This window comes from Tamandua tetradactyla, chromosome 6 (assembly GCF_023851605.1).
Source record: "Tamandua tetradactyla isolate mTamTet1 chromosome 6, mTamTet1.pri, whole genome shotgun sequence".
In the NCBI taxonomy this organism is placed as follows: Eukaryota; Metazoa; Chordata; class Mammalia; order Pilosa; family Myrmecophagidae; genus Tamandua; species Tamandua tetradactyla.
The window spans coordinates 176,669,919-176,691,790 of record NC_135332.1 but is presented as its reverse complement, the minus strand read 5'-3'; the positions used below and the strand labels follow the sequence as shown (position 1 = coordinate 176,691,790).

The 21,872-nt window shown below is 42.9% G+C and overlaps 1 protein-coding gene and 1 pseudogene across 14 annotated transcripts in view; both read left to right on the top strand.

Moving 5' to 3' along the window:
- TMEM71 (transmembrane protein 71) overlaps positions 1-11,442 on the top strand; it is a 45,389-nt gene extending 33,947 nt beyond the window's left edge. For 9 of the 14 annotated variants that reach the window (XM_077167716.1, XM_077167722.1, XM_077167718.1 and 6 more), the window contains 2 exons: positions 391-476; positions 1,460-7,131. In XM_077167716.1, the coding sequence (XP_077023831.1) occupies positions 391-476; positions 1,460-1,632 (259 nt within the window). In that variant the 3' untranslated portion in view covers positions 1,633-7,131. The other 5 variants (XM_077167727.1, XM_077167728.1, XR_013178539.1 and 2 more) reach the window with 4 other exon arrangements.
- LOC143686894 (actin-related protein 6 pseudogene) lies at positions 8,052-21,395 on the top strand (annotated as a pseudogene).
- The last annotated feature ends 477 nt before the right edge of the window (positions 21,396-21,872 follow it).

Genomic DNA, 21,872 nt, shown 5'->3' with positions numbered 1-21,872 from the left:
CACAAAGCCCAGGTACATGTTGGACTTCAAGATTTCGGGGTCTACTTAGAGGAACAGCAGCATAAACGGCAGGTAAGCACTGAGGCTGTGGGAACACAGGCAGGGAGGTCGTGTGAGCAGGAGAGGCTTCCTGGAAGAACCAGCCATCTTCCTGGCAGAGGTTACATGGTCTGTGCTTTCATAGCACCTCCCTCGGTGACCCGGTCCATTGTTTGGAGCTCCTCTTTCATTCTCTCCTAAAAGACATTAGACCAGGAGAATATTTCCATTCCTAAACACTCTCATTTACAACCTCATTTATAGATAAGATCCCTTTTTGGTTATTTTCATCAATTCACCTATTATTTTCCTCATTCTCTCTCCATTTTTTCCTTTTTCCTGCCCATCCAGCCTCATACACACAATCTGGCGAATGAGACCTTTGAAAACAGAGACCACTAACGTCATTTTTGTATCCATCTTAAAGCTTGCAAAGAGTAGGTATGCCATAAATATTCATTAAATTGGATATATTTGCCGTATCGTTTCTTGAAGCCCTTCTTTTAGAGCTCACATCTTTGTGCCCGTGTATTACAGATTTTGTAGCCCTCCCCTGTGTATACAAACCTACCCAGAAGCTAATAAACCATAAACATGGTTAGTAACACCAAGAGCCAAGAATGACTCATAAGTCTCCTCTAGCAACCAGTGACGCAAAGCAAAGCGAGGAGAGGGCAAGCACTGAATTCACTTCCACACACCTTCCTGGAACCCCCTCCCACGTCTGCCCTGTGTTGTGTATAGGTAGATTAGATTAGATACCTATTCCTTGGCCCTTTGTAATTCTCAAGTCATGTCTCTTTCCACACCATGAAGGAATTTTTATCCTACTGCTTTCCTCATTAAATTTAAGATCTGTGAGTAGAGTACAGAGTCCTTTTGTCTTGTTCACCATTGGCCCGAGTTTCTTTCAAATGAAGGTCATCGAAGTTATCCCGTGATACCAATGATGTGTTAGCGTCGGGGGTGGACATTTTGCACTTTTATGACTTCCTAGAAAATAAAGTGGGTATTTGTCAACATCTTTTCTTTCTACTCTTATAGGCAGGGATGTATATTCATGTAGTTGGTGAATGAAAGGATTAACTTTAGGGAGTAAGTGTGTGAACAACCCATAAGCTACCCCAGGTAGCCTTGCTTGAGTAGGAGTGGTTCCGTTAGGGTGTGAAAACAATTTGAGATGGTAGTTAAGCAAGCACCAAGCTGGGCTGAGGGGTCACCAGGGAAAGGGAGAGCACTGAGCTCTGCTTCAGGAATTAAAAAAGGTTTCTCAAAGTTGGGGCCCCACTGAAGAACTTGTGTTCTTCCTAGTTGTGCCAGCGCATGCTTATCATGCCCGCACGGGCATGCACTGATTAGATCCGCATTTCCTGTGCATCTGAATGTATTATGCATTTCTTTTCTCCTTTCTGTGATCTAGGTTTGCCAAAATTTGACAAGCATTCAGGAGTGCCTTTGATGAATGCCTTCAATCTGCATCTCCGGAAATTGTCCAATTTACAGTCTACTTGGAATCAACTGCTTTATTGGCAGGGAGCGAGAAAATGGATGAATCCACAAAAACATTTTAATTTGGCTATGCAATTGTTTTAAAATCTTGGTTTTACCTCCCTAATTGTAAGATGCTCAGGAAAATGATATTAATTTGCTCTTCTGCAAACTCTAGCAGTTGAGAGGGAACGGACCGGGAAGTATGATAAAGGACAAATCGCCTGGAATAAATATTCCCCTAGTTCTCCCTGAGGCAGTGGTTCTCAAACATTAATTTAAATCAAAGCATTCCATTAGCAGACTGTAACAATGTAGATTCCTAGGCCTGCCCCCTACACCTGCCCCTTGCTTACCTGCTTTAATTGAAAAAAAACGAAAGCTAGTTTATATAATCAATATTAACTTGATGGTAAATAACTGCCATTTGTATAAAATACAATGTAAAAATTACCCCTTGTCCCCAAAGGAGTTTTGAGTAGAGAGTGACTTGTGATGGGGCTGAAGAGTGATGGACAGGGGTAGAAGAGAGCCATTTTTCTGGAAGGTACATTCTTTTTTTGAACTGTTTTCTACACCATGTTTTCAAATGTTTCAGGGTTCAGATTTACCTTTCACTCAAATTGCACTAAAAATAAAAGTTATAGCATGGGAAAATGCCTGTAGGGCAAAATAGAGACTCAACAGCACATTGCTTTGAAGCACATGGAAACTGTGTAATCAAACAGCCACTGAAGAGTTGTAGAAGTCTTTTCTTCTATGTCCCTCTCACTGGGTACATATTCACAAAGTAAGTGTGGTGTGCCCTTCAAATTCCTTCTGTGTGACGTTCGCTGACTAGAAACTCTTGTGTGAAGAAAGTTGATGAGTGTCTTTTCTTGCCATCATAGTGTCAAAATAACATTTTTATTTCTTGAAATTTGGTGTGTATAAAGTATTATACTAATAAATAAATGGAGTCATCCACAATTGGTATTTATTTTTGAGAGCAATGATGGCAAAAAGTCATTTTATGAAACTGTCCTATTTGAGTTTGGTTTGCACAATGGTAGGTCTGGGATGTCCTATATGTTTGCCATTTTGATAAGTAGTCAAAGCGAGTCAAGGAAGGTGGTTTTCAGACCACACCTGTGGACTGCTTTGAAGGGGGATTGATGAAGAGTTGACTGGGGGGAAAGCCTTTCGTTTTGCTGCTCTATCCAGAGAGCATCCATTGGGAATTGCTTGGGTTCCCCATGTCCGTGTTGCACGCATGTTTATACAGAGTTGCTGGAGTGAGATGACAATGCCTTTCCAAGGAAGAGGCTGAAGTGACAGTGATAGCTGCATCCATGGGGTACCTTGTTTACAATCACTTTTCCTCACAGTATCTCTAGTTGATGCTCACAAGCCTCTGGGGTAGGTGGAAATTAACCACATGTCATATTCCAAAGCCTCTACATTTAACGATACTCTGGTATCGTTAAATGTATCACCTTTATTTAGGTATTTTTAGAGAACATAGACTGTTGTTTTGTCAACTCAGCCTTTACTCACCCTGTTTCAGTAAATCCTGAATTTCTATTGCAAATCAAACTCTCCTCCACTCTCAGTCCAAATATTTTAGGTGACCTTAAACCCACTCTATCTGCTGTGATTGAAGTATGTGACATAGATCTTTGCCCATCAGTGTATCCCTTACCAATTTGCTCAGGGATGGGCGTCAGCTATAAATTAGGCCAACAGGAACCCAAGAGGCTCAATTCTAGAACTTCTGATTAAGATATTAAGGAAATGGACTCTCTCTTATCGTTAGACTTAAACCTGAAAGGACAAAAGCAGGAGCTGCTCAGCTTTTTGCAAAAATGGGAAGAAAATCCCTTCTGAGAATGGAACAGCATAAGGCAGAACAGGAGAGATTCAAAAAAGAAACTGGGTTTTTCTGAGTGTTTGAAACCCATTCAAGTACATTTGAAATTAAAATTACTCCCAGAGTTTTCTTTATATAGGCCAATAAATTCTCTTTGGGTGGAAGCCAGTTTGGGTTCTGTCCCTTGTAACTAAGAGCCCAACTGGGCAGGATGTCTCTCTGTTTCCACTTCCATTGCTTTCTCTTGGGCTCATCGTCTCTTCCCCAGGCCAGGTGACAGCCAGGGAAGAACTGCTGGGCGGCTGTTGGTTTGTGTACTAAGTGCTGTTCTAGGACTTAGCTCACTTTCTAACAGGTTTCCTGTATACACCTCCGGCTCTCCTGCTTCCTGGAAAGGTTGGAGTTTGATCCCAAACAAATTTATGCTGGCACCTCAAGTCATTTTGCAATACTTTAGTAGGGACTTTAGTAGGCAAAATTGAGCTCCATGGTTTTCATAAAATGCTTTTAATCTTTGAAAAGATAAGGAAGTTTCTGTCCCCACAAAGTTTGCCTGGATCTTCAGTAAATGAAATTCATGTTGCCCTTGTCTCATGGGGAAAGAGCTGGCTTTGGGGCAGATGTGCAGCGTGATTCCCTCTCTACTGGAGGAAGGACCTTGCCTCACAGCAGCACCTGAGGTCAGTCCAGAGCAGCTGCCTTGGGATGTATCTGCACGTGGGCTCCGTGAGTCCTTCTCACCTCTGCTGGCAGCCTTCCAGACCTAAAGAAGCTGCACTGTGGTTTGCATGAGGTCAATGCTGGCTCATGCCTCTTCTAGCAGGACCACTGGTTCATTACACAAAAGACAGCGTTCATCAGAGAGGATAAATGCTGGCTGACGGACTGATTCTAACCCTGTTGTTTAAAGTTGATAAGAAGGTGGACAAAGCATCTATGACAGTTAAGCCTCATTTAAAAGTTTATGAAGTGGCAGCATCATAAGCTAAAAAGAGCTGGAATCGAATTCCATCCCCCCTCACTCATTTGGCAAAGTTACTTACTTTCTTTAAGTGTCAGTTGATTTATCTCTAAAATAGAGATATTAAGCGAAACTTTTCAGGATTGCTTAGTGAATTATTGATAATGTAGGTTTGGGGGCAGCTGGCTTTAATTCCTGCCCCATAATATGTATATTAGTTATCTGTGCTGCAAGTAACACTAGCACAAATTTAGCAACTTAAGAGAGCACATATATATTATCTAGCATGTGTTATCATCATTGGCTTAACTGAGTCCTCGACAAGGCTGCAATTGAGGTGTCAGTCATGCTGAGTTCTTACTTACATGCTTGGTTAAGGAAGTCCCCAATCCAACGGACCAAAGGAACCAATTAAGCAAAAAAACAGATGAACTAGGAAGCAGCTTTTTCCCCACTCGAGCCTTCAGATGAGAACCCAGCCCTGGCTAATGCCTGGAATGGAGTCTTGCAGAGGACCTAGTTAGGATGTGTCCATATTCCTAAACCAGAGAAACTGTGAGGTTAACACATGTGGTTCTAAGCTGCTAAGCTGTAGCAAGTGTTTTACATCATCCGAGGAAAACTGCATGTTGCTCTGCAAAAGGGCTTTAAGGCAAGTCCCCCAGCAATGGCCTCCAGCCAGATTGCCGCTCCTGAGCTCCACCACGTAGAACGGTGGTTATGGACTTAAAGTTCTGAAGTCCACCCTTGGATAGAGATGCACCCAGACTCCCAACTTAGGTGAAGCCAGGAAGGCTTGCCCTTCTTTGGGTGTCACTGCTCTGCCAAAGAGCAGCCTGACTGCCCAGGGGCCCCCACCTGGCATATAACCCTGAGGAGCAGGGAACGTGTTTGTAAAGAAGGGTATCTGCGGTATACACTAAACTCCCAGGGGTCTGACGTCCACGCCTTGGGAACTTGTAGCCCCTCAGGAACTCTGCTCAAGTTTGTAAATGTTATCAGACTATTACCTCACGTGTGCTTTTAGCCCTGCAGGCCCAGTCATCCATTCAGTAAAGACATATCTAACTCTTACCATGTGCCAAGAGCCATTCTGGCTCCTGGGGCTGTGACAGTGACATGCGATCCCTGCACTGGTGGCTGCAGCCTCCTCATCCTCACTCAAAGCAGGCAGGGCAGCCATTTAAAACACCTTCACTATTAAAATAACACAATTATAGGAAAGAGTGTAAAAGAAATGTGTAATGTGAGGAATTATTAAAAGGCAAACACCCTTGTAAGGAGCAGGGAGGAAGAGAGACAGAGGCTTGCTAGCTGCCCCGGGATCCTCCCTGGGCCCTGACTGGCTCTCACGTCCTGTGGACGTGTCTTCGTAGTTTTATCCCCAGTGCACATCAGTAAGCGATAAAGTACAGCTGTGCCCGGTTTGTGGTAATGTGCCTTTTGGATTTCTTTTAAAGTATAGGTTCTCTCTCCAGTTATCCCTCTCCCCTTTGAAGTTTGGTTCTTGTGGAAACTGGAGCCCTTGTCCTGTAGAGTTCCCTCAGTTGGAATTTTTCTGGCTGCATTCCTGTGGCAGAGTTTAATGTTTCCCGCAGCCATCTGTGTTTCCTTCCCGTTGGTAGAAAAGAAGCTTAATAAGATTCAGATTTGAGGGATAGTGGTGAGGGGACTAGCTCATGGATGTGGTATGCCCTTCACCTAGGGGTACATCGTGTCTCTCGTGTTGTTAGCAGCCACTGTTGCTCGATGATTAGATTCTTAATTCATTAGTGGTTGAAAAATGGTGATATTCCAATTTGACCATGCCTCTTTGATGTATTTTTTGGAATACATCTATACAGGGAAACAGTCCTTCATCTGTTATCTGATTACTCAGTGTTTCAATTCATCTGGGAAAGGAAGGATGCATACATGAATCTTCCCATTATTTACCAATTTTCAAAGCAAAGAACTGTTGGCCTAGTCTCTTTCAAAGATGACCAGGGTGCCATTTTTAATCATCTTGTATAAATGAGGGAACTGTATTTGTACAGAGGTTTGCTCAGAAAGTGGGTCTTCCAGCTTCTAAACTCTATGTACTTTGTACTTCACCACATAGACCAAGGAGTTGGGTAAGCAAAGGAGAGTAAAAAAAAATTGCATAGAGAATAACTCAACTTTTACTTTCAACCAGCATTCATTATTTTGAGGGCATACAACTGGCAATAACTGAACCAGGTCTAAGACTGTTTAAAACTTGGTGCCTGCCCTCAAGACACTTGCTCTCTAGTAGGGGGAACAAGGCACCCCCTCAAGCAAGAAGGCTGAGACCCATGGGGTCAGTGCATATGGGATTGCTGATGGAGCACAGAGGGATACAGGGTGTCCTGAGAGGTTTAAGAGACTTAAGCAGCCTCGATTCTTGCTCACCTACTTACCCAAAATGCATGCCCAATGCATGGTAGAGACACAATACTATTCTCTGACTAAACAATATTTTAATTCCCTGTTTTGACATTAATTATGCAGCTCTTCTAAAGACTCATACTAGAGATATTCTGTTGCTCTAGAAAGTATGATAATTCACATTTGGTTTAGCCTGCAACAATTGAGCACCTAATACTTATCTGATTACTAGGAATCAGATATTATTTTCAAAATAAAGGAAACATGATCCGATTCTCAAGGAACAGACATCATGGTGGACAGAAAACTAGCTAAGTGGGTAATTACAAGTGTTATATGCGCTTAAGAGCCAAAACAATGCATTTCTTCTACATTTGCTAGTTCAGAATTTACAGTAATTTTTCCTCTGTGTTCACAGAATTTGTGGCATGGTGCTCTGTTCTTGAAAGCCAAGAAAGAAGCAAAGTACCAAAAGAAGAGTGAAAAGAAGCTGAAAAATCGACCACACTGATAATGAGTGAAGAGTAACAGGAAATAGAGCTGTGAGGAGCCTACTGTGTGCCTGGAGCTGCGTTGCATCGTATGCTCTTTCTTTTTTAAATTTTTGCATTTTTGATTGATATCTATTATATATTTGCATACATCTAGACATCCAATGTGTACAATCAATGGTTCACAGTATCATCATATAGCTGTGCATTTATCATCACAATCGACTATTTTTTCTTTTTTGTGAAAAATAACATATATACAAAAAAGCAATACATTTCAAAGTACATCACAACAATTAGTTGTAGAAAAGATTTCACAGTTTTTTATGGGTTATAATTCCACAATTTTAGGTTTTTACTTCCAGCTTTTTTTCTCGTATCATACGATCTCTTAAACCTCATAGTATCCCCTTAAGGCAGGTATTACAGAGAGTTACTACCTTTCCCACGGCCACTGAGGATGAGACCTGGAATTCTACCCCAGGTCCGTGTGACCCCGAAGCCCTTCCTCCTCTGCTGTTACTGTGACTAACAGGGTGAAGGCGCAGGACGTGGTGACTGGAGCGTCAAATCTGCAGGTGTCACTCTCTCCAGAGACGCCTTCACCACCAGAAGGTCTCAGTGAGGCAAACGATTAAATAAGAAGGGTCCTATTTCAGGGACAAGGGTGACCTTGACCTTTTTTCTCATAGCTCAACTTCTCAAACCAAGTTCCTGGGAGACTTTGCATGAACAAGATGTGATACAGGAAAGACATCACCTGACATTGTCCACTCCACCTCAGGAGCTGCATCTGGGGATGCTCACACAGCTCATAGAACGAGCTGCCACCTCAATGGCGCAGCCACTACATGCCAGGCGCTTTGCCTGCCTCATCTCCGATCCTCCCGTGGTCCTGCCGAGGCCTGCCCTCGCCTGCGTCAGCTGGCGCCGAAGGCATAGCTGGGAAACATCTGCGCTGGGCCAGCAGCCCTCTGCCTCTCGGGGCCGTGCTCTCACCTGTGGATGGTCTCCCAGGTGGCCTGGGATAATGTCTTAACCGGCCCCGGCCGGGGAGTGCCATATCCCATGTTCACACACCTACAGTGCGCGTGAGCCCCACCCATGCTTCGTGGTCAGCAATGTAGGACAGCACGGGGATAGGCGTGGTCTCTGTGGAATGCTGCCCCGTGCACATTTTAAAGGGAACGAAGGTGAATCTCAGGGAGGATGCACAACTCGCCCTAGTTCACCTGACTCATAAACGGCGGGGGCGAGCTTCTACCCTAGAAAATTAAGCCTCTGCCTAATAACGCTTCTCCCTGCAGATACCTACTGTAGCTACTTCAAAGCAACTCAGATGCAAAATGATTCACCTGGGCTGCAGGGGAGGCCCATCACCACCCCAAAAAGGAGTTCCACTATGGCTCACACACGATTCCAAAGACACAGACACCTGCCAACTTGGCATGCTTTGCATCGATGCCACATTTTCCCGACCAGGCCTCAATGACCACCTCGTCATGTAGTTTTTAAAAATCCACCCCACTGAGATGGCTGCATCCCCTCCATCTGTTCCATGCTGGGTGAAATCTGCTACAGCTGCAAGCTACACCTGTTAGAGAGTCAGCCGGGTTACCTTGGGGGTGGGGGGCACCTTAGCAGGTAGGTGCTCAAAGCTGGCAGCTACATTGCAAAAATTTTCTTCTCCTTTTGCAGCCTTAAATGAAACAAAGGCCAAAGAGAATGAAACACAAGGGGAAACAAAGGCTGGTGCCTCAGGACTCCATTTTCAATGCAGAATTTTGTGTGGGAGCAGCTCAAATTCAGGCTGCAAATGATCTACTGTGGGGGAGAAAGCTGAAACGAAGTGCCAGAAACTACTTTTTTTGTCTCTTTTCTATTCCACTAGAGGAAAAATCAAAGCCCACTCACCTGCAGCTCCCCCTTCGCCCTTTTCTGGTTTTTGCTCTGCTGAGTCACATCCTTTGCACACTTGTAGAGTAGGACAGCCTGTTACTCCAGCTCTGGTGTCAGCTGGGACCCGGAGCTGGGCTGTTACCTGCTACTCAACTGCCATATCACTTCGGGTACATATGTCACCTTTCCAAGCCTCATTTTATCATCTCTAAAATGGGATGGAAATACTACTAATGCTTCACATTTTTCTGACAATTCAATGAGTTAGTGCTTGACACAATGCCAGATAAACAGTAAACTCTTCTAAAGTGAGAGCTGCCACTTCCACTAGTAGAGGAGGTGGTGGCAGGGATGGCCTTTCTGACTTCTGGAGGCATTTGAATTTCTCAGTCAGATGAGATGGTGAGAGGGAGAAGGGAGAAAAGTGCAGCGGGCTGAGTTTTGAATGGCCAAGGCTGTATCCATCTGCTGAACAAATTCTTCTTCCAATATTCAACATCAGGCAGAGTGGTATAAAGGCAGAAACATGGGTTTTGAAGTCTAAAGACACAGGCTTGACTTCTGGCTGCTCTGCCATTGATGGCTTTGTGACACTCAGCTTTGTGGAATCTCATTTTTCTCATCTATAATTCAGGCATGTGTCCCTCTCTGAAGTGCTAGCTACAGTAAGGACAGGTATTATCGTTTTATTGTCATAGAGGAGACCAAGAAAGAGAAAATGAGCTGCTATAGTGGCATGAGAAAAGAGTGACTTCTTTCCTTTGATTTTCTTTATTTTGAAAGTGAGTCACAATCCTTTTTATTTAAATAAAAGTAAACAATAGAAAACAAGAATAAGTAGAAGAGAAGAACAATTACCCATAATTCCTCAACTCAAAGATAACCACTGCCAACATCTTGGGTTTTATCCAAGAAAACGGTCTGGCTACCGGGTTGCTGTGCTGTGAAAGCAGGCCACCTAGAGAGAAGAACTCTGGACATGGATGCAGCCACCATCTGTGGTCCATCATGTGGCCGTTGCCCTGTTGGAAGTCGAGGGGTCTACCAGATGACTGGCCCAGCCTCCTGCTATCATTTATTTTAAGGGGAGTGCCACCAGCTGTCACACTACATAAAAGTCATCCCCTCCCAACCCCCCAGCGTTGGCACCAAGATGGCCTCATAAGGAAAAGTTCATTTGTAAAGACTCTTTGTTAGAAGAGAAGCAAGACATAAATTCAAATCTAATCTGTCCAGTGTATCAATGTGTCATTCCTCCTTTCTTCTCTTCTCCCCTACCTCCTTCCCATCTTCTCTCCCTTCTTCCCTTTCTTTTTCCTTTCTACTCTTAGCCCCTGTGCTAGTTCTTGGGTTCCATGTCACTCAAGAGCTCATAATCCAGTGTGTGAGGTAAACAACTAAAGAAGCAGTGGCAGCTGTGTGATAAGCAGGAGATAGAGGGGATTCCAGGTGCCCACGGTGGCCAGAAGAGAGCTGATGTTCTCACCTCCACCTGGATTGCAGAGGCAGACAGAGCTGCTGCTCAGGTCCAGGGGCCTCTGTCCTTCCTCTGCAAAGGCCTCAGCCCACAGGCAAAAGGCCAATGTCCACCTTTCCTCATGACTACAGGCTCAGTGAGGGCAGAGACCACCTCGGTCGTGGCCTTCCCTCTATCCCCAGTGCCTGCCCAGGGCCCAGTAGTGGCCAGGTTCAGTAGATGTTGACTAGGTGCGTGTTGCTGAAAGAATGTAGGAGCATGGAGGTGTTTGTGGTGGACATCGTCTTGACCTGTCCAGTACCCTTTCCTTTCTCTTCTGGTTCCCATGACACCTCATTCTATGGAAAATTACCCTCCTCAGTCCATGGATTGGATGAGGCTGTGATCCCAAACCCAGACCTTAAATTCTGGGCCAGTGGATGGGGCTGTGATCGCAAACCCAGACCTTAAATCCTGGGCCAGTGGATGGGGCTGTGATCGCAAACCCAGACCTTAAATCCTGGGCCAGTGGATGGGGCTGTGATCGCAAACCCAGACCTTAAATTCTGGGCCAGTGGATGGGGCTGTGATCGCAAACCCAGACCTTAAATCCTGGGCCAGTGGATGGGGCTGTGATCGCAAACCCAGACCTTAATCCTGGGCCAGTGGAGCGTCAGACACGGATCAGCTGACCAGACCCTCCTTCTCCCAGCGGTAGAAGGTGGTTGGAATAGAGCCATGAGGGAGACCCCAGGAACAGGGGCTCATGCTGCTGGGCTTCCCCAGGGCCTGTGCTGGGCTCTTCCCTCAGGTCTCTGAGTATCTTTTCAATAGATCCCTCCTTTTGAATTAAGGTGGTCAGAATACTAATATCTTGTGTGCTAAAAGAATAAAAATATATTAAATATACTTTTTCCTTTGTTGTTGAATTTTGTTTTATTGAGGTGAAATTCGCGTACTATAAAAATAATCATTTTAAAGTGTACAATGCAAGGACATCTGATGCATTCAGTGTTGTGCAAACACCACTGTTATCAAGTCCCAAAATATTTTCATCACTCCGAAAGGAAACTTTGGACCCATTAGCAACTATTCCCCATTCCCTCTTCCACCCAGCCTGTAGCAGCCACAAATCTGCTTTCTGTCTATATGGATTTCTTTCTTCTGGATGATTCATATGAATGGAATCATGTCATATATGGCCTGTAACTAGCTTCTTTCACAGCACAATGTTTCATGATTCATCCACGCTGTAGCATGTATCAGAACACATGTATCAGGACCATGTTTTGTTTGTCCATTCACCCACTGATGGACATTTGATTTATTTCTACCTTTTGACTATTGTCAAAAGGTAATTCAGGGCAGGCAATGGTGGCTCAGTGGCAGAGTTCTCACCTGCCATGCCGGAGACCCAGGTTCAGTTCCCAGTGCCTGCCCATGTAAAAAAAAAAATAATAATTCAAAAGGAGGGATCTATTGGGAATAGATCTACTGGGGCTAGTTCTTATATATTGTTACAGAAGGAGTATGAATTTGGCAAGTGAAGAAAATGGGACGACATTTGAAGAAACAGGAGCAACTTGTACCAGGGCAGAGAAATTTTCCTAATTTTCTACCCCCTTTCTATTTTTTCTACTCCTTTCTGCTCTGGCCAGACTTCAACCAAGTCTCTACACAGCAGCTAGAGCAATCTTTTAAAAACGCACATCAGATCCCTTCACTTCTCTGTTAAAAAGTATTCCATCCCACCTCACATCTCATCTTGCTCACTATACCATGGTCACAATTCTTACTTTTTCTACAAGGTGCCAAGCTCACTCTGCCTCAGGGCCTTTGCAGCCGTGGGACACTGACTGCAGTGCTCTTCTTATGGCCAACTTTCTCTCATCGTTTAACTAGCTCCTTGGAGAGGCCTTCCCTGACCCCTGAGGAATATCCCTCCCCACCCACCCGCACCACCTCCGGTCACTCACAGACTCAGCTTGACCAGGCGGTTGAAGAAGGTCTCCACGTCATCAGAATAATTCTCGTGGACTCGAAGCTCATGGTCGGTTGGCAACGAGAAGCTAACAATAACAACTGCAAAAAAAACTGTGTTAACTGGCCCCAGAAACAGGAATCACCAAGAATATGGTCCTGGAGATTGCAACTGGAGAGGAAGTTGGAGGCTGTTCTGAGGCTGAAGAAATGGAGATACTCCCCAGGTCAGGTCTGTGTATCTAAATGCTGCTGAAACAAGAATCAGACGTGTGGGACCATGGAGCACGTTGTGCATTCCTGCCTTCTAGATACACTTTCCCAACCCAATGTCTCCTCCTACCTCACTGGTTCACGTCTTTATTAATTCCTGGGACATGCTGGGTCAACCGCAGTATCAGGGTGTTTGCACCAGCTGCGCCCCTGCCTGGCGCCCTCTCCCCGAGATATGCACTACGGGTTGCCTCGGGCCTCTCCTCAAATGCCACCTCCTGCAATACAAACGCCTCCCCCTCCCCCCACCCAGCCCCCTTCCCCTGCTCGCCTTTCTCCCGTAGCACTTAATGCCACTGACAGGCCACGTGGGTACCTGCTTATTGGTTTGTTTGCTTGTCTTTGTATTTGAAGATAAGCTTCATGAGGGCAGAGACTGCTTTCGTTGTTGTTGTTGTTGGTATTTTACCAACATATCTCCAACATTGTGAACAGTTCCCTGTACACAGTATGTTATATAACACACATACACAAACACGCACACTTATATATTTAAATGCATGTATTATTATGTACATGTATATTTACTTACAGATTAAATTCATCTTTACATGTTTGTATGTGTTCATATTAGATATACAGATATGTGTTGGAGGAATCTATAACATCTGTCCTTTGGGGCACAATGGAATAATAGTGCTGAATAGTCTGTCCCCACCCCCTCCATTTCTCCTTTTTCTGTACTTTCTAACTCTGACTCTCTCTGACGTTTTTCTCTTTCTGTATCCCACTTTCTCTCCACATCACCTCCTCTGCCCCCCTACCCTTACTTTTCTCTGTGGTTCTGCAGCTACCTGGCCCATGCTACAGCTGCCTCATCCTTTCCTCATCTCTCCTGCCTCACTCTCCAGCATGATAGATTTATAGCCCCAGGGCAGGACGTGGTTCTGTCCTAGAGTTGTTGATTTGTTCAATTTTCACTGTTGAAAGTGTCTCCTTGTACAGATATCTGTATTTGTAAGTGAGAAAATATAGGCAGTGCTTGCTTATTTGATTCTGAGCTATAATCTTGTGTGTTGTAATCATCTTTGCCCCTCCTGTTTGCCTCAAATGGACATTTCCCCCCCAGGGCAAGAGAGAGAAGCGGAAAGTAAGAAGTTGGTGCCCAGTGCCACCAACCACTCTTGGCAGTGGGGAGGTGGGCAAATGGACCCCAGGAATAGAGTCTATGGGACAGAAGGCCACCATGGGGCAGCTATGGTGCCAGCACTTGGGAGCTCTCAGAAGAGACTGGCAACCGACCCTGGGCGAGAACTGTGTTTTGGCTGCCTAATGACTCTGCTGCATAATTTCAAGACATCAGAATATCTTTTGATCTATGTGCGTCTTTCTTAACTGCTGTCCTCTTACCCCTGGATCACGATCTATTATTATTAGTTTTAATCTCCTAAATGACCTGAATGACTGCGGTCAGTTCTGAGAACTCACCAGTTATGAAGCTCCAAAATGATCTAATTCAAACTTTTCTTTTAATGATGAGGAAACTAGAGTCCAGAAGGGAGAACTAAATGTCTAAGGCCACAGGGAGAGCTAGTTATATTTATGGTACAAATTCTTTTCTTTTTTCTTTTAACAAATGAGTTTATCTCTATGACTTAGGGACAAGTTACCTAAATTCTCTCTCCCCTATTTCAAATAATCAGTAAGCCCTGCTGGCTTACTGCCCCCCAGTTAATACAACATCCCCCACTCCTCATTATTTCTGCTGCCACCACTTTCTCTAAGATGGAACCGGTGCTCTGCAGACTAGTCTCCCGCCCCCCTTCACACTCCCCTGCCACGCCCCTACCATCTCCTATCTGCTTTCCCTATAGCAGTCAGAACAACTCTTTAAAAAGGTGAATCACATTACATCACTCACTATTTAAATCCTACACTGGTTTCTCATGGTTCCAGAAATGATCTCCAAACACCTTGCCTTGGACCACAGGCTGCTGTGTCTTCTGCATGATTCTGCTCTTCAATTTTATATATCTAGAACGACCCTCCCCAGCTCTCTTCCCTCCAGCCACATGGGCCTTCACAAATTCCTCAGATCTGCCAGGCTCTTGTCCACCTTTGCAAATGCCTGGAACTCCCTGCCCTCCAATCTTCTCGTCATTCACGTCTGAGCTCAAATATCACCTTCTCAGGAAGACCTTCTCTGATCCCCCTAACCATGACTCTCAAAACCATCTCTCTGTTCTACTTGTTTTATACATTCTAACATTCAAAAATGTCTCGTTAATTTGTGTACAAGTTAATTGTCTGTCCTCTTACTACCCTGTCGGCTGCATGAGAGCAGAGAGCTTTTGATCTAGTTGGATTCCCAATTCCCACAAAAGCATCTGATATGTAATACAGCAGGTGCTCTCCCCATATATATAAAATAAATGATCAGATGAATGTGCCTTCATAATCAGATTGTGATGGTAACCTCTGTCATTGATTATTTCAGAATAGAAAGATGATAATAAGGCACTATCTTGGTGTAGTAACACATGGTTCACAAAGCCGGCTGCTATTTATTTCCTTTCTGGACCCTCTTTTGCAGCTCTGGAGGCCGGGAAGGGATGAATTACAAAACTGCTTCACAGACATGGTTACTGAGCGTTAGTGAAGCTGTGAGACCCCAAAAGCATTTCTACTGTTTTACAAGGCAAAAATCCATGTCTTCTTTTAAACCAATAGTTTGGTAGAGAGATTTAAATGTACCTTTAAATTTTGTCCATAATTAGACTAGAAGGGATGAGATGCAAGATTTGGAAGGAGGAAGTTTCTTTCACTTCAAGATAAGAAAAACAAAATACGAAGCCAGCTGAAGATTCAGTTTCACTGTGCCACAGCTAAATATGGTCCAGAATAAGCTGAAAATCTATTTTCACATTTATTAATTTAACAAATATTTGTTGTGCTCTAGGAAAAATTTAACCCACTAGTATATCCATCTATTTATCTGTCCATTGATCTTCCCAATCATTCATCCGCTCACCCATCTACCCACCCACTCACCTGCCAACACATCCAAAGTGCCCGGTGTGTGTATGGCACTGTGATGGTTCAAGCAAACCTGACCTGCAAGCCAGGATGACACCTGGTTCCAGGGGCTCAGGGCTATGAGATGGCCTCACATGAAAGACTTTTAAAAACAGAAATTCTTTTGCTTTTCTAGCAACAAAACCCTCTTCTTAGAATCTTCTTAGATTCTTATCTAATCAAAAGTCTGCGGCCTAAACAAGGGTAATTTTCCATGGCAGCCAGCGCAGGAGCCTGATTCCAGAGTGAGGCAGGTTGATGTAGCGACAAGCCAGGGTCTTTGGATTCTGACGGATGTGGGTATGAATCCTGTATGGATCACTTGCTGTCAGGGTTACTTGGGCAAGTTGCTTTACCTCTTGGAGCCTGTTCTCTAATTTTGGAATGGAGAGTAAATAATAACAGTTGAGCAGGACCACTGCATTTAGAGGTAACATATATAAATGTCTAGGGGGTTTCTGGCACCGAGTCGGGGGTACAGATAAAGGTACCCCCATCACTGCCGTCGGCTTCAGCATCACCATCATCACTGTGGCTGTTCTTCCTGAACTGCACCTGGAAACCGAAACTGTGGAGAGGTGACAGTGGCACAGGTCTGCGTCAGCTACTGTCTGTGCACCTAAATATGTAAACCCAAAGGATTTCTTATTGTTTCATTGTTGACATTTTGTCCATAGATATTTAGCATCAATGTATGCTAAATCCATGGTATTCTTGCTTGGCTACCATTTCTGTCTGGAATGCTGTGGGGTGGCTTTCAGAATCTGGTAATAGCTCTGCATGTGAAGAGATGAGACTTATAAACATCTTCTAGTATGATCCTAACATCCTTACTATGATGTTTAATCCTCAGCTTCAGAATCTCAGTGTTAAAAAGGTCCTCATGGTGGGCTAGACAGACACTCCTCAAATCTGGCTAATCACAAATGTGTCCGTCATTCTGATACCCTGGCCACACTCATTGAAATTTAGACTCTGTAAGGCTGTGTAAGATATTGCATTCTAGATTTCAAAAACTGTCCTGAACTTTACAGTTCAAAGAGTGAATCTTAATATATGCAAATCAAAAACAATCATTTAGGAGGTTGAGAATCCCAGGATGAATACAGAATGTGACAAAACATATTAGCTACATTGCAAATGTATGAAACAACTTCACTGAAAAGGGGAGAGGTGGAAAAGTTCTAGCCCAAGTAACTGTGGAAATGAGCAAAGTCTGGAAGACTAATGGCAAAAGAAACTACACATGAGCATTGCACTCTAGCTCACGGAGTTGTTTCTCAGTTCTGATACTGCTGTGCAGGCTGAAATTGAACAATTTAATGGCGAGCGAATGGTGGGAGCCAGGCTTCTCACAGCTGTAGTGGGAGTTACAGATAAGCAAGGAAAGGAGGTTAGAATGACCCATGTGATAATGGATTAGAGTTGCAGACAGCAGAATAAACTCACATTTAGCTTAATATAGATACAGATAGCTGATAAAGAAATACTTACAGATGTGTCTATATAACACTGGTTAGTACATAAACATGTATTTCCTCATTCTGTCAGTTGAGAAGACCTAGAGGCAGCATCATCCCAGGAGAAACAAAACTTATTGTCCAGATTTTGGTTTCTCTACCATTTTCCAATGAAAGGAACTAGGGATTCTTGGAAAAATGGCTGATTCTAGCACTGTGTCAGGAAACACACATGATGTGCCTGGCTTGTCTTTAAATGCTAGAAAATAAAGTAATATTAAAAGGAAGAAAAAGAAAGAAGGAGAGAAGGAAGGAACGAACAAACGAAGGAAGGAAAGTAAGAAGGAAGGAAGAAAAGACAGACCAACCTACTATTGTGGGAATATATCAAAGAGGCAGAAACAATGGCTCTTTGAAAGAACTCAAATGGCCAAAGCTAGAATCATTTGAGCAACAAAATAAAATAGTATTAGATTCTCAAAATATCAAAAAAAATACCTCAGTCCATACTGGTATAAATGAATGACTGAATAAATAAATAAATGCAGGAGAACAGACTATTCTTACATGCAGAAGAATCGCAAATAATTAATGTAGATCCCTGGCCCTTGAGGAGGTGGAACATAGCCTAAAGTGTCGGCTGTACATACTGACTTTCCTCCAAAGAATTCAGAATGGAAAGGAGGGAAGGAGTAACTACAGTGGAGAAACCTGAGGACTTCTACTTCGGCCAGGTGACCCAGGCTAAGACCAGCAGTGACAAGTCATGCTGACAGCATGCACCCTTAGTGCGATATGATGGAAACGGCATTGGTTGTCTACCCCCAAACCCATAAAGCCAGTTTTTTTTTTTAACTTTTTAAATTGTGTATTATAACACAGATACAGAGCAAAGAAAGAAAATAGCAATAGTTTCAAAGTACACTTCAACAAGAAGTTACAGGACAGATCTCAGAGTTTGTCATGGGCTATCATACCATCATCTCAGATTTTTCCTTCTAGCTGCTCCAGAGCATTGGAGGCTATAAGGAATAATTTTTTTTTTTTATGATCACAATCAATTTTTTTCTTTTGTGAAAACATATATACAAAAAAGCAATAAATTTCAAAGCACAGTACAACAGTTAGTTATAGAGCAGATTTCAGAGTTTGGCATGGGTTACAATTCCACAATTTTTGGTTTTTACTTCTAACTGCTCTAAAATGCTGGAGACTAAAGGAAGTATCAATATGATTCAGCAGTCAAACTCATTTGTTAAACCCTACCTTCTTCATAAAACTCCACCATCACATTTGGTCTTTCTACCACTCTTTAGGGGTATTTGGGCTATGTCCATTCTAACTTGTTCATGTTGGAAGGGGCTGTGAGTAATATGGAATAGGGAGACAGAACTAGCTGATGTCTTGGACAGGCTGGGCCCTCTAGGTTTCAGGACTTATTTGGTCCAGGGACCCATATGGAGAATGTAGGTTTCTGGAAAGTTACCCTAGTGCATAGAACATTTGTAGAATCTCAAATATTGTCCTAGATGTTCTTTAGGGTTGGCTGGAACTTTTTTTTTTTTTAACTTTTTTTGTTGGATAATATAACACATATACAAAGCAAAGAAAGAAAAAAACAGTAGTTTTCGAAGCACTCTTTAACAAGTAGTTACAGGACAGATCCCAGTGGCTGGAATGGTTTTGGTTGGGATTTGACACATTATGATGTGTAACTGAAGCTTACCTAAGAGTGACCTCCAGAGTAGCCTCTCCTCCATTTGAGCTCTTTCAGCCACTGATACCTTATTTCTTGCGCTTCTTTTTGGTCAGGATGGCACTGTCGATCCCATGGTGCCAGGGGCAGACTCATCCCGGGGAACCATCACCCACACCACCAGGAAGACTTTCACCCCTGGACGTCATGTCGCACGTAGTGGGGAGGGCAATGATTTCACTTGCAAAGTTGGGCTTAGAGAAAGAAAGGCCACATCTGAGCAACTAAAGAGGTCCTCCAGAAGTAGGTCTTAGGCATGCCTATAGGTAGTATAAGCTTATCCACTTCCTACATAGGCTTCACAAGAGCAAGCCTCAAGATCAAGGGCTTGGCCTACTGATTTGGTGTCCCTAATGTTTGACACAGTATCAGGGATTTCCGTAATGGTAAAGTTTAATAGTTCCATATTTTTTCTCCCATTCCTCAAAGGACTTTGTCAATACTTTCTGATTATCTGCTTAGTATATTCTAGGATGTATCCAGGCATTACATTAAGCTATACAGGATTACAGGCCCTCATTCTTATTCTGGGCTCCATGTGTTTAGATTGTTTAAATGAGCTATCCAGACAGGTTGAGTTAGATTATGTGCTATAGAAAATTTAGGTTCCGGACAGAATAAACCTTTCAACCTTTGGTCTCATAATGCCAGTTCAATCATGAGAAAAACAGCAAACAAATTCCAATTAAGGGAAATCCTACAAAATACCAGACCAATCAATACCCTTCAAAACTGCCAAGGTTGTTAAAAACAAGGAAAGTCCGAGAAGCCATCGCAACCTAAGGAGACATGAAAATTAAATGTAATGTGGGATCCTGGATGAGCTCCTGGAGCAGGAAAAGAACATTTGAAAAAAAAAAAAACTAAGGAAATATGAATAAGATCTAGAATTCACTTAATAAAAATGTATCAATATTAATTCATGAATTATAAAAAATGTATCTTACTAATATAAGACATTAATAGTAAGGGAACCTGGCTGCAGGGTTCATGAGAACTCTGTACCATCATTGCAATTTTTCTATAAATTTATAACTGTTCTGAACTAAAAAGTTCACTTACAAAAAAAAAAACTGCTTGCATTATTTAGGTAACCCATACGAACGAATGTTTAGCAGTTTTTAAAAATAGGAAATGTCGTGGAGTATGGTCATGATACATTTTAATCTTGAAAAGCCCAGTTTAAGCAGTGCGAGCTGAAGGGTCGGGCAGCGTCGGTGCCGGTTAACCAGCCTACAACGCCAAATCCGCTCCGGCCACGACAGTGTCTCGGTTACTCTTGTGAGTTCGGGTCAAAAAACAGAACGTCTTAAAACCTTTTCAGCTAACCTGATGGATGAAATAAAGATCCCTCTGGACTTCCTTCTCAGAAGGGGTACTTGGTGAACTGGGATGTTCAAAGACAAGTTTAGGATAAACTTTTTGGAAAAGAAATGTATCAGGTTGATTTTTTGGACACTAATATTATTATCATGAAACCATATTGTAACTTCACTTCAATTCAAGAATCAATGAATGAAATCCTATTTGGAGAATATCAATTCCAAGCTCTCAGTGCACATGGGTATTTCTGAGACCATCCTTCTGAATTGTGCTGTATCGTTGTAGGTAGCGGATATTCCTTTACACATCATGTTCCTTATTGTAGAAGTAAAAAGAAAAGGAAGCAACTATTCAGATAAATGTGGGAGGAAAGCTCTTAACCAATCACCTAAAGGAGGTCATTTCTTACAGGCAGTTGCATGTTACGGATGAAACACATGTAATCAATCAAGTAAAAGATGTATATGCTATGCATCTCAGGATTTTTATAGAGGCCTGGAAATTGCAAAGTTGAAAGGAGAAGAAAATACAGTAATGCTAGACTATGTTTTGCCTGATTTCAGTTCAATTAAAAAGGGCTTTTGTAGGCCAAAGGAAGAGATGGTGGTAAGTGGAAAAAATAAATCTGGGGAACAAATTCTTCGCTTGGCCAATGAGAGATTTGCTGTTTCAGAAATACTATTTAATCCTTCTGATATAAGCATTCAAGAAATGGGAATTTTAGAAGCTATTGTCTATTCAGAACTTACCTGAAGAAATGCAGCCGCATATTTTTCAGAACAGTGTTTTGATGGGAGAAAATTCCCTTTTCCCAGGATTTAGGATTGGGTTTATTCAGAAATTCAATGTCTCACTCCAACAGATTATGTTTGTGTTGTGCGCCTGCAAACCTTATCACTTATTCCTGGGAAGGTGGGAAATTGATCAGAGAATGATGATGTGGAAGATACAGTGGTAACAAGAGAAGATTGTGAAGAAAACGGACATAGCATCTGTGAAGAAAAATTTGATATTTAAGGAACATTTCTGAATGAAAGTCTTGACTATTGGTGACTGAAGTTTTAATTACTTTTTTTAAGAGGTTAAGGACCTGTGTTACCTTTCATTCTAAGACGAAGTCTCGACTTTGGGTACTTTTGCTCCCTGCTTCTGTTTCAAAGATGACCCAGCAGGGTTATCACAGTCACCTGTAACTCAGCCCCTTTGTCATTAAGAGCTGGGCTACCAGTAACGGTGCTTAAGCTCTTGCTGGGAGTAATTTAGCTGTCATTGGAGGAAAGAAAGAATGCATTTTAAGATTGTCTTTATAGCTGAGAGTACAAGCTTAACTGTCTTACTGGCCAGTTTTCCCTTAGAAGATTGTTTTCTGTGACTATGACTAGCAATTGGCTGAAGTGTCTTCAGGCTTGTGATTTCTCTCTTTTAGAATTAAGTATTTTATTTTAAAAATTGTCACTCTTGTTTATACATACTAAAGTTGGAGGGGGTAAACAA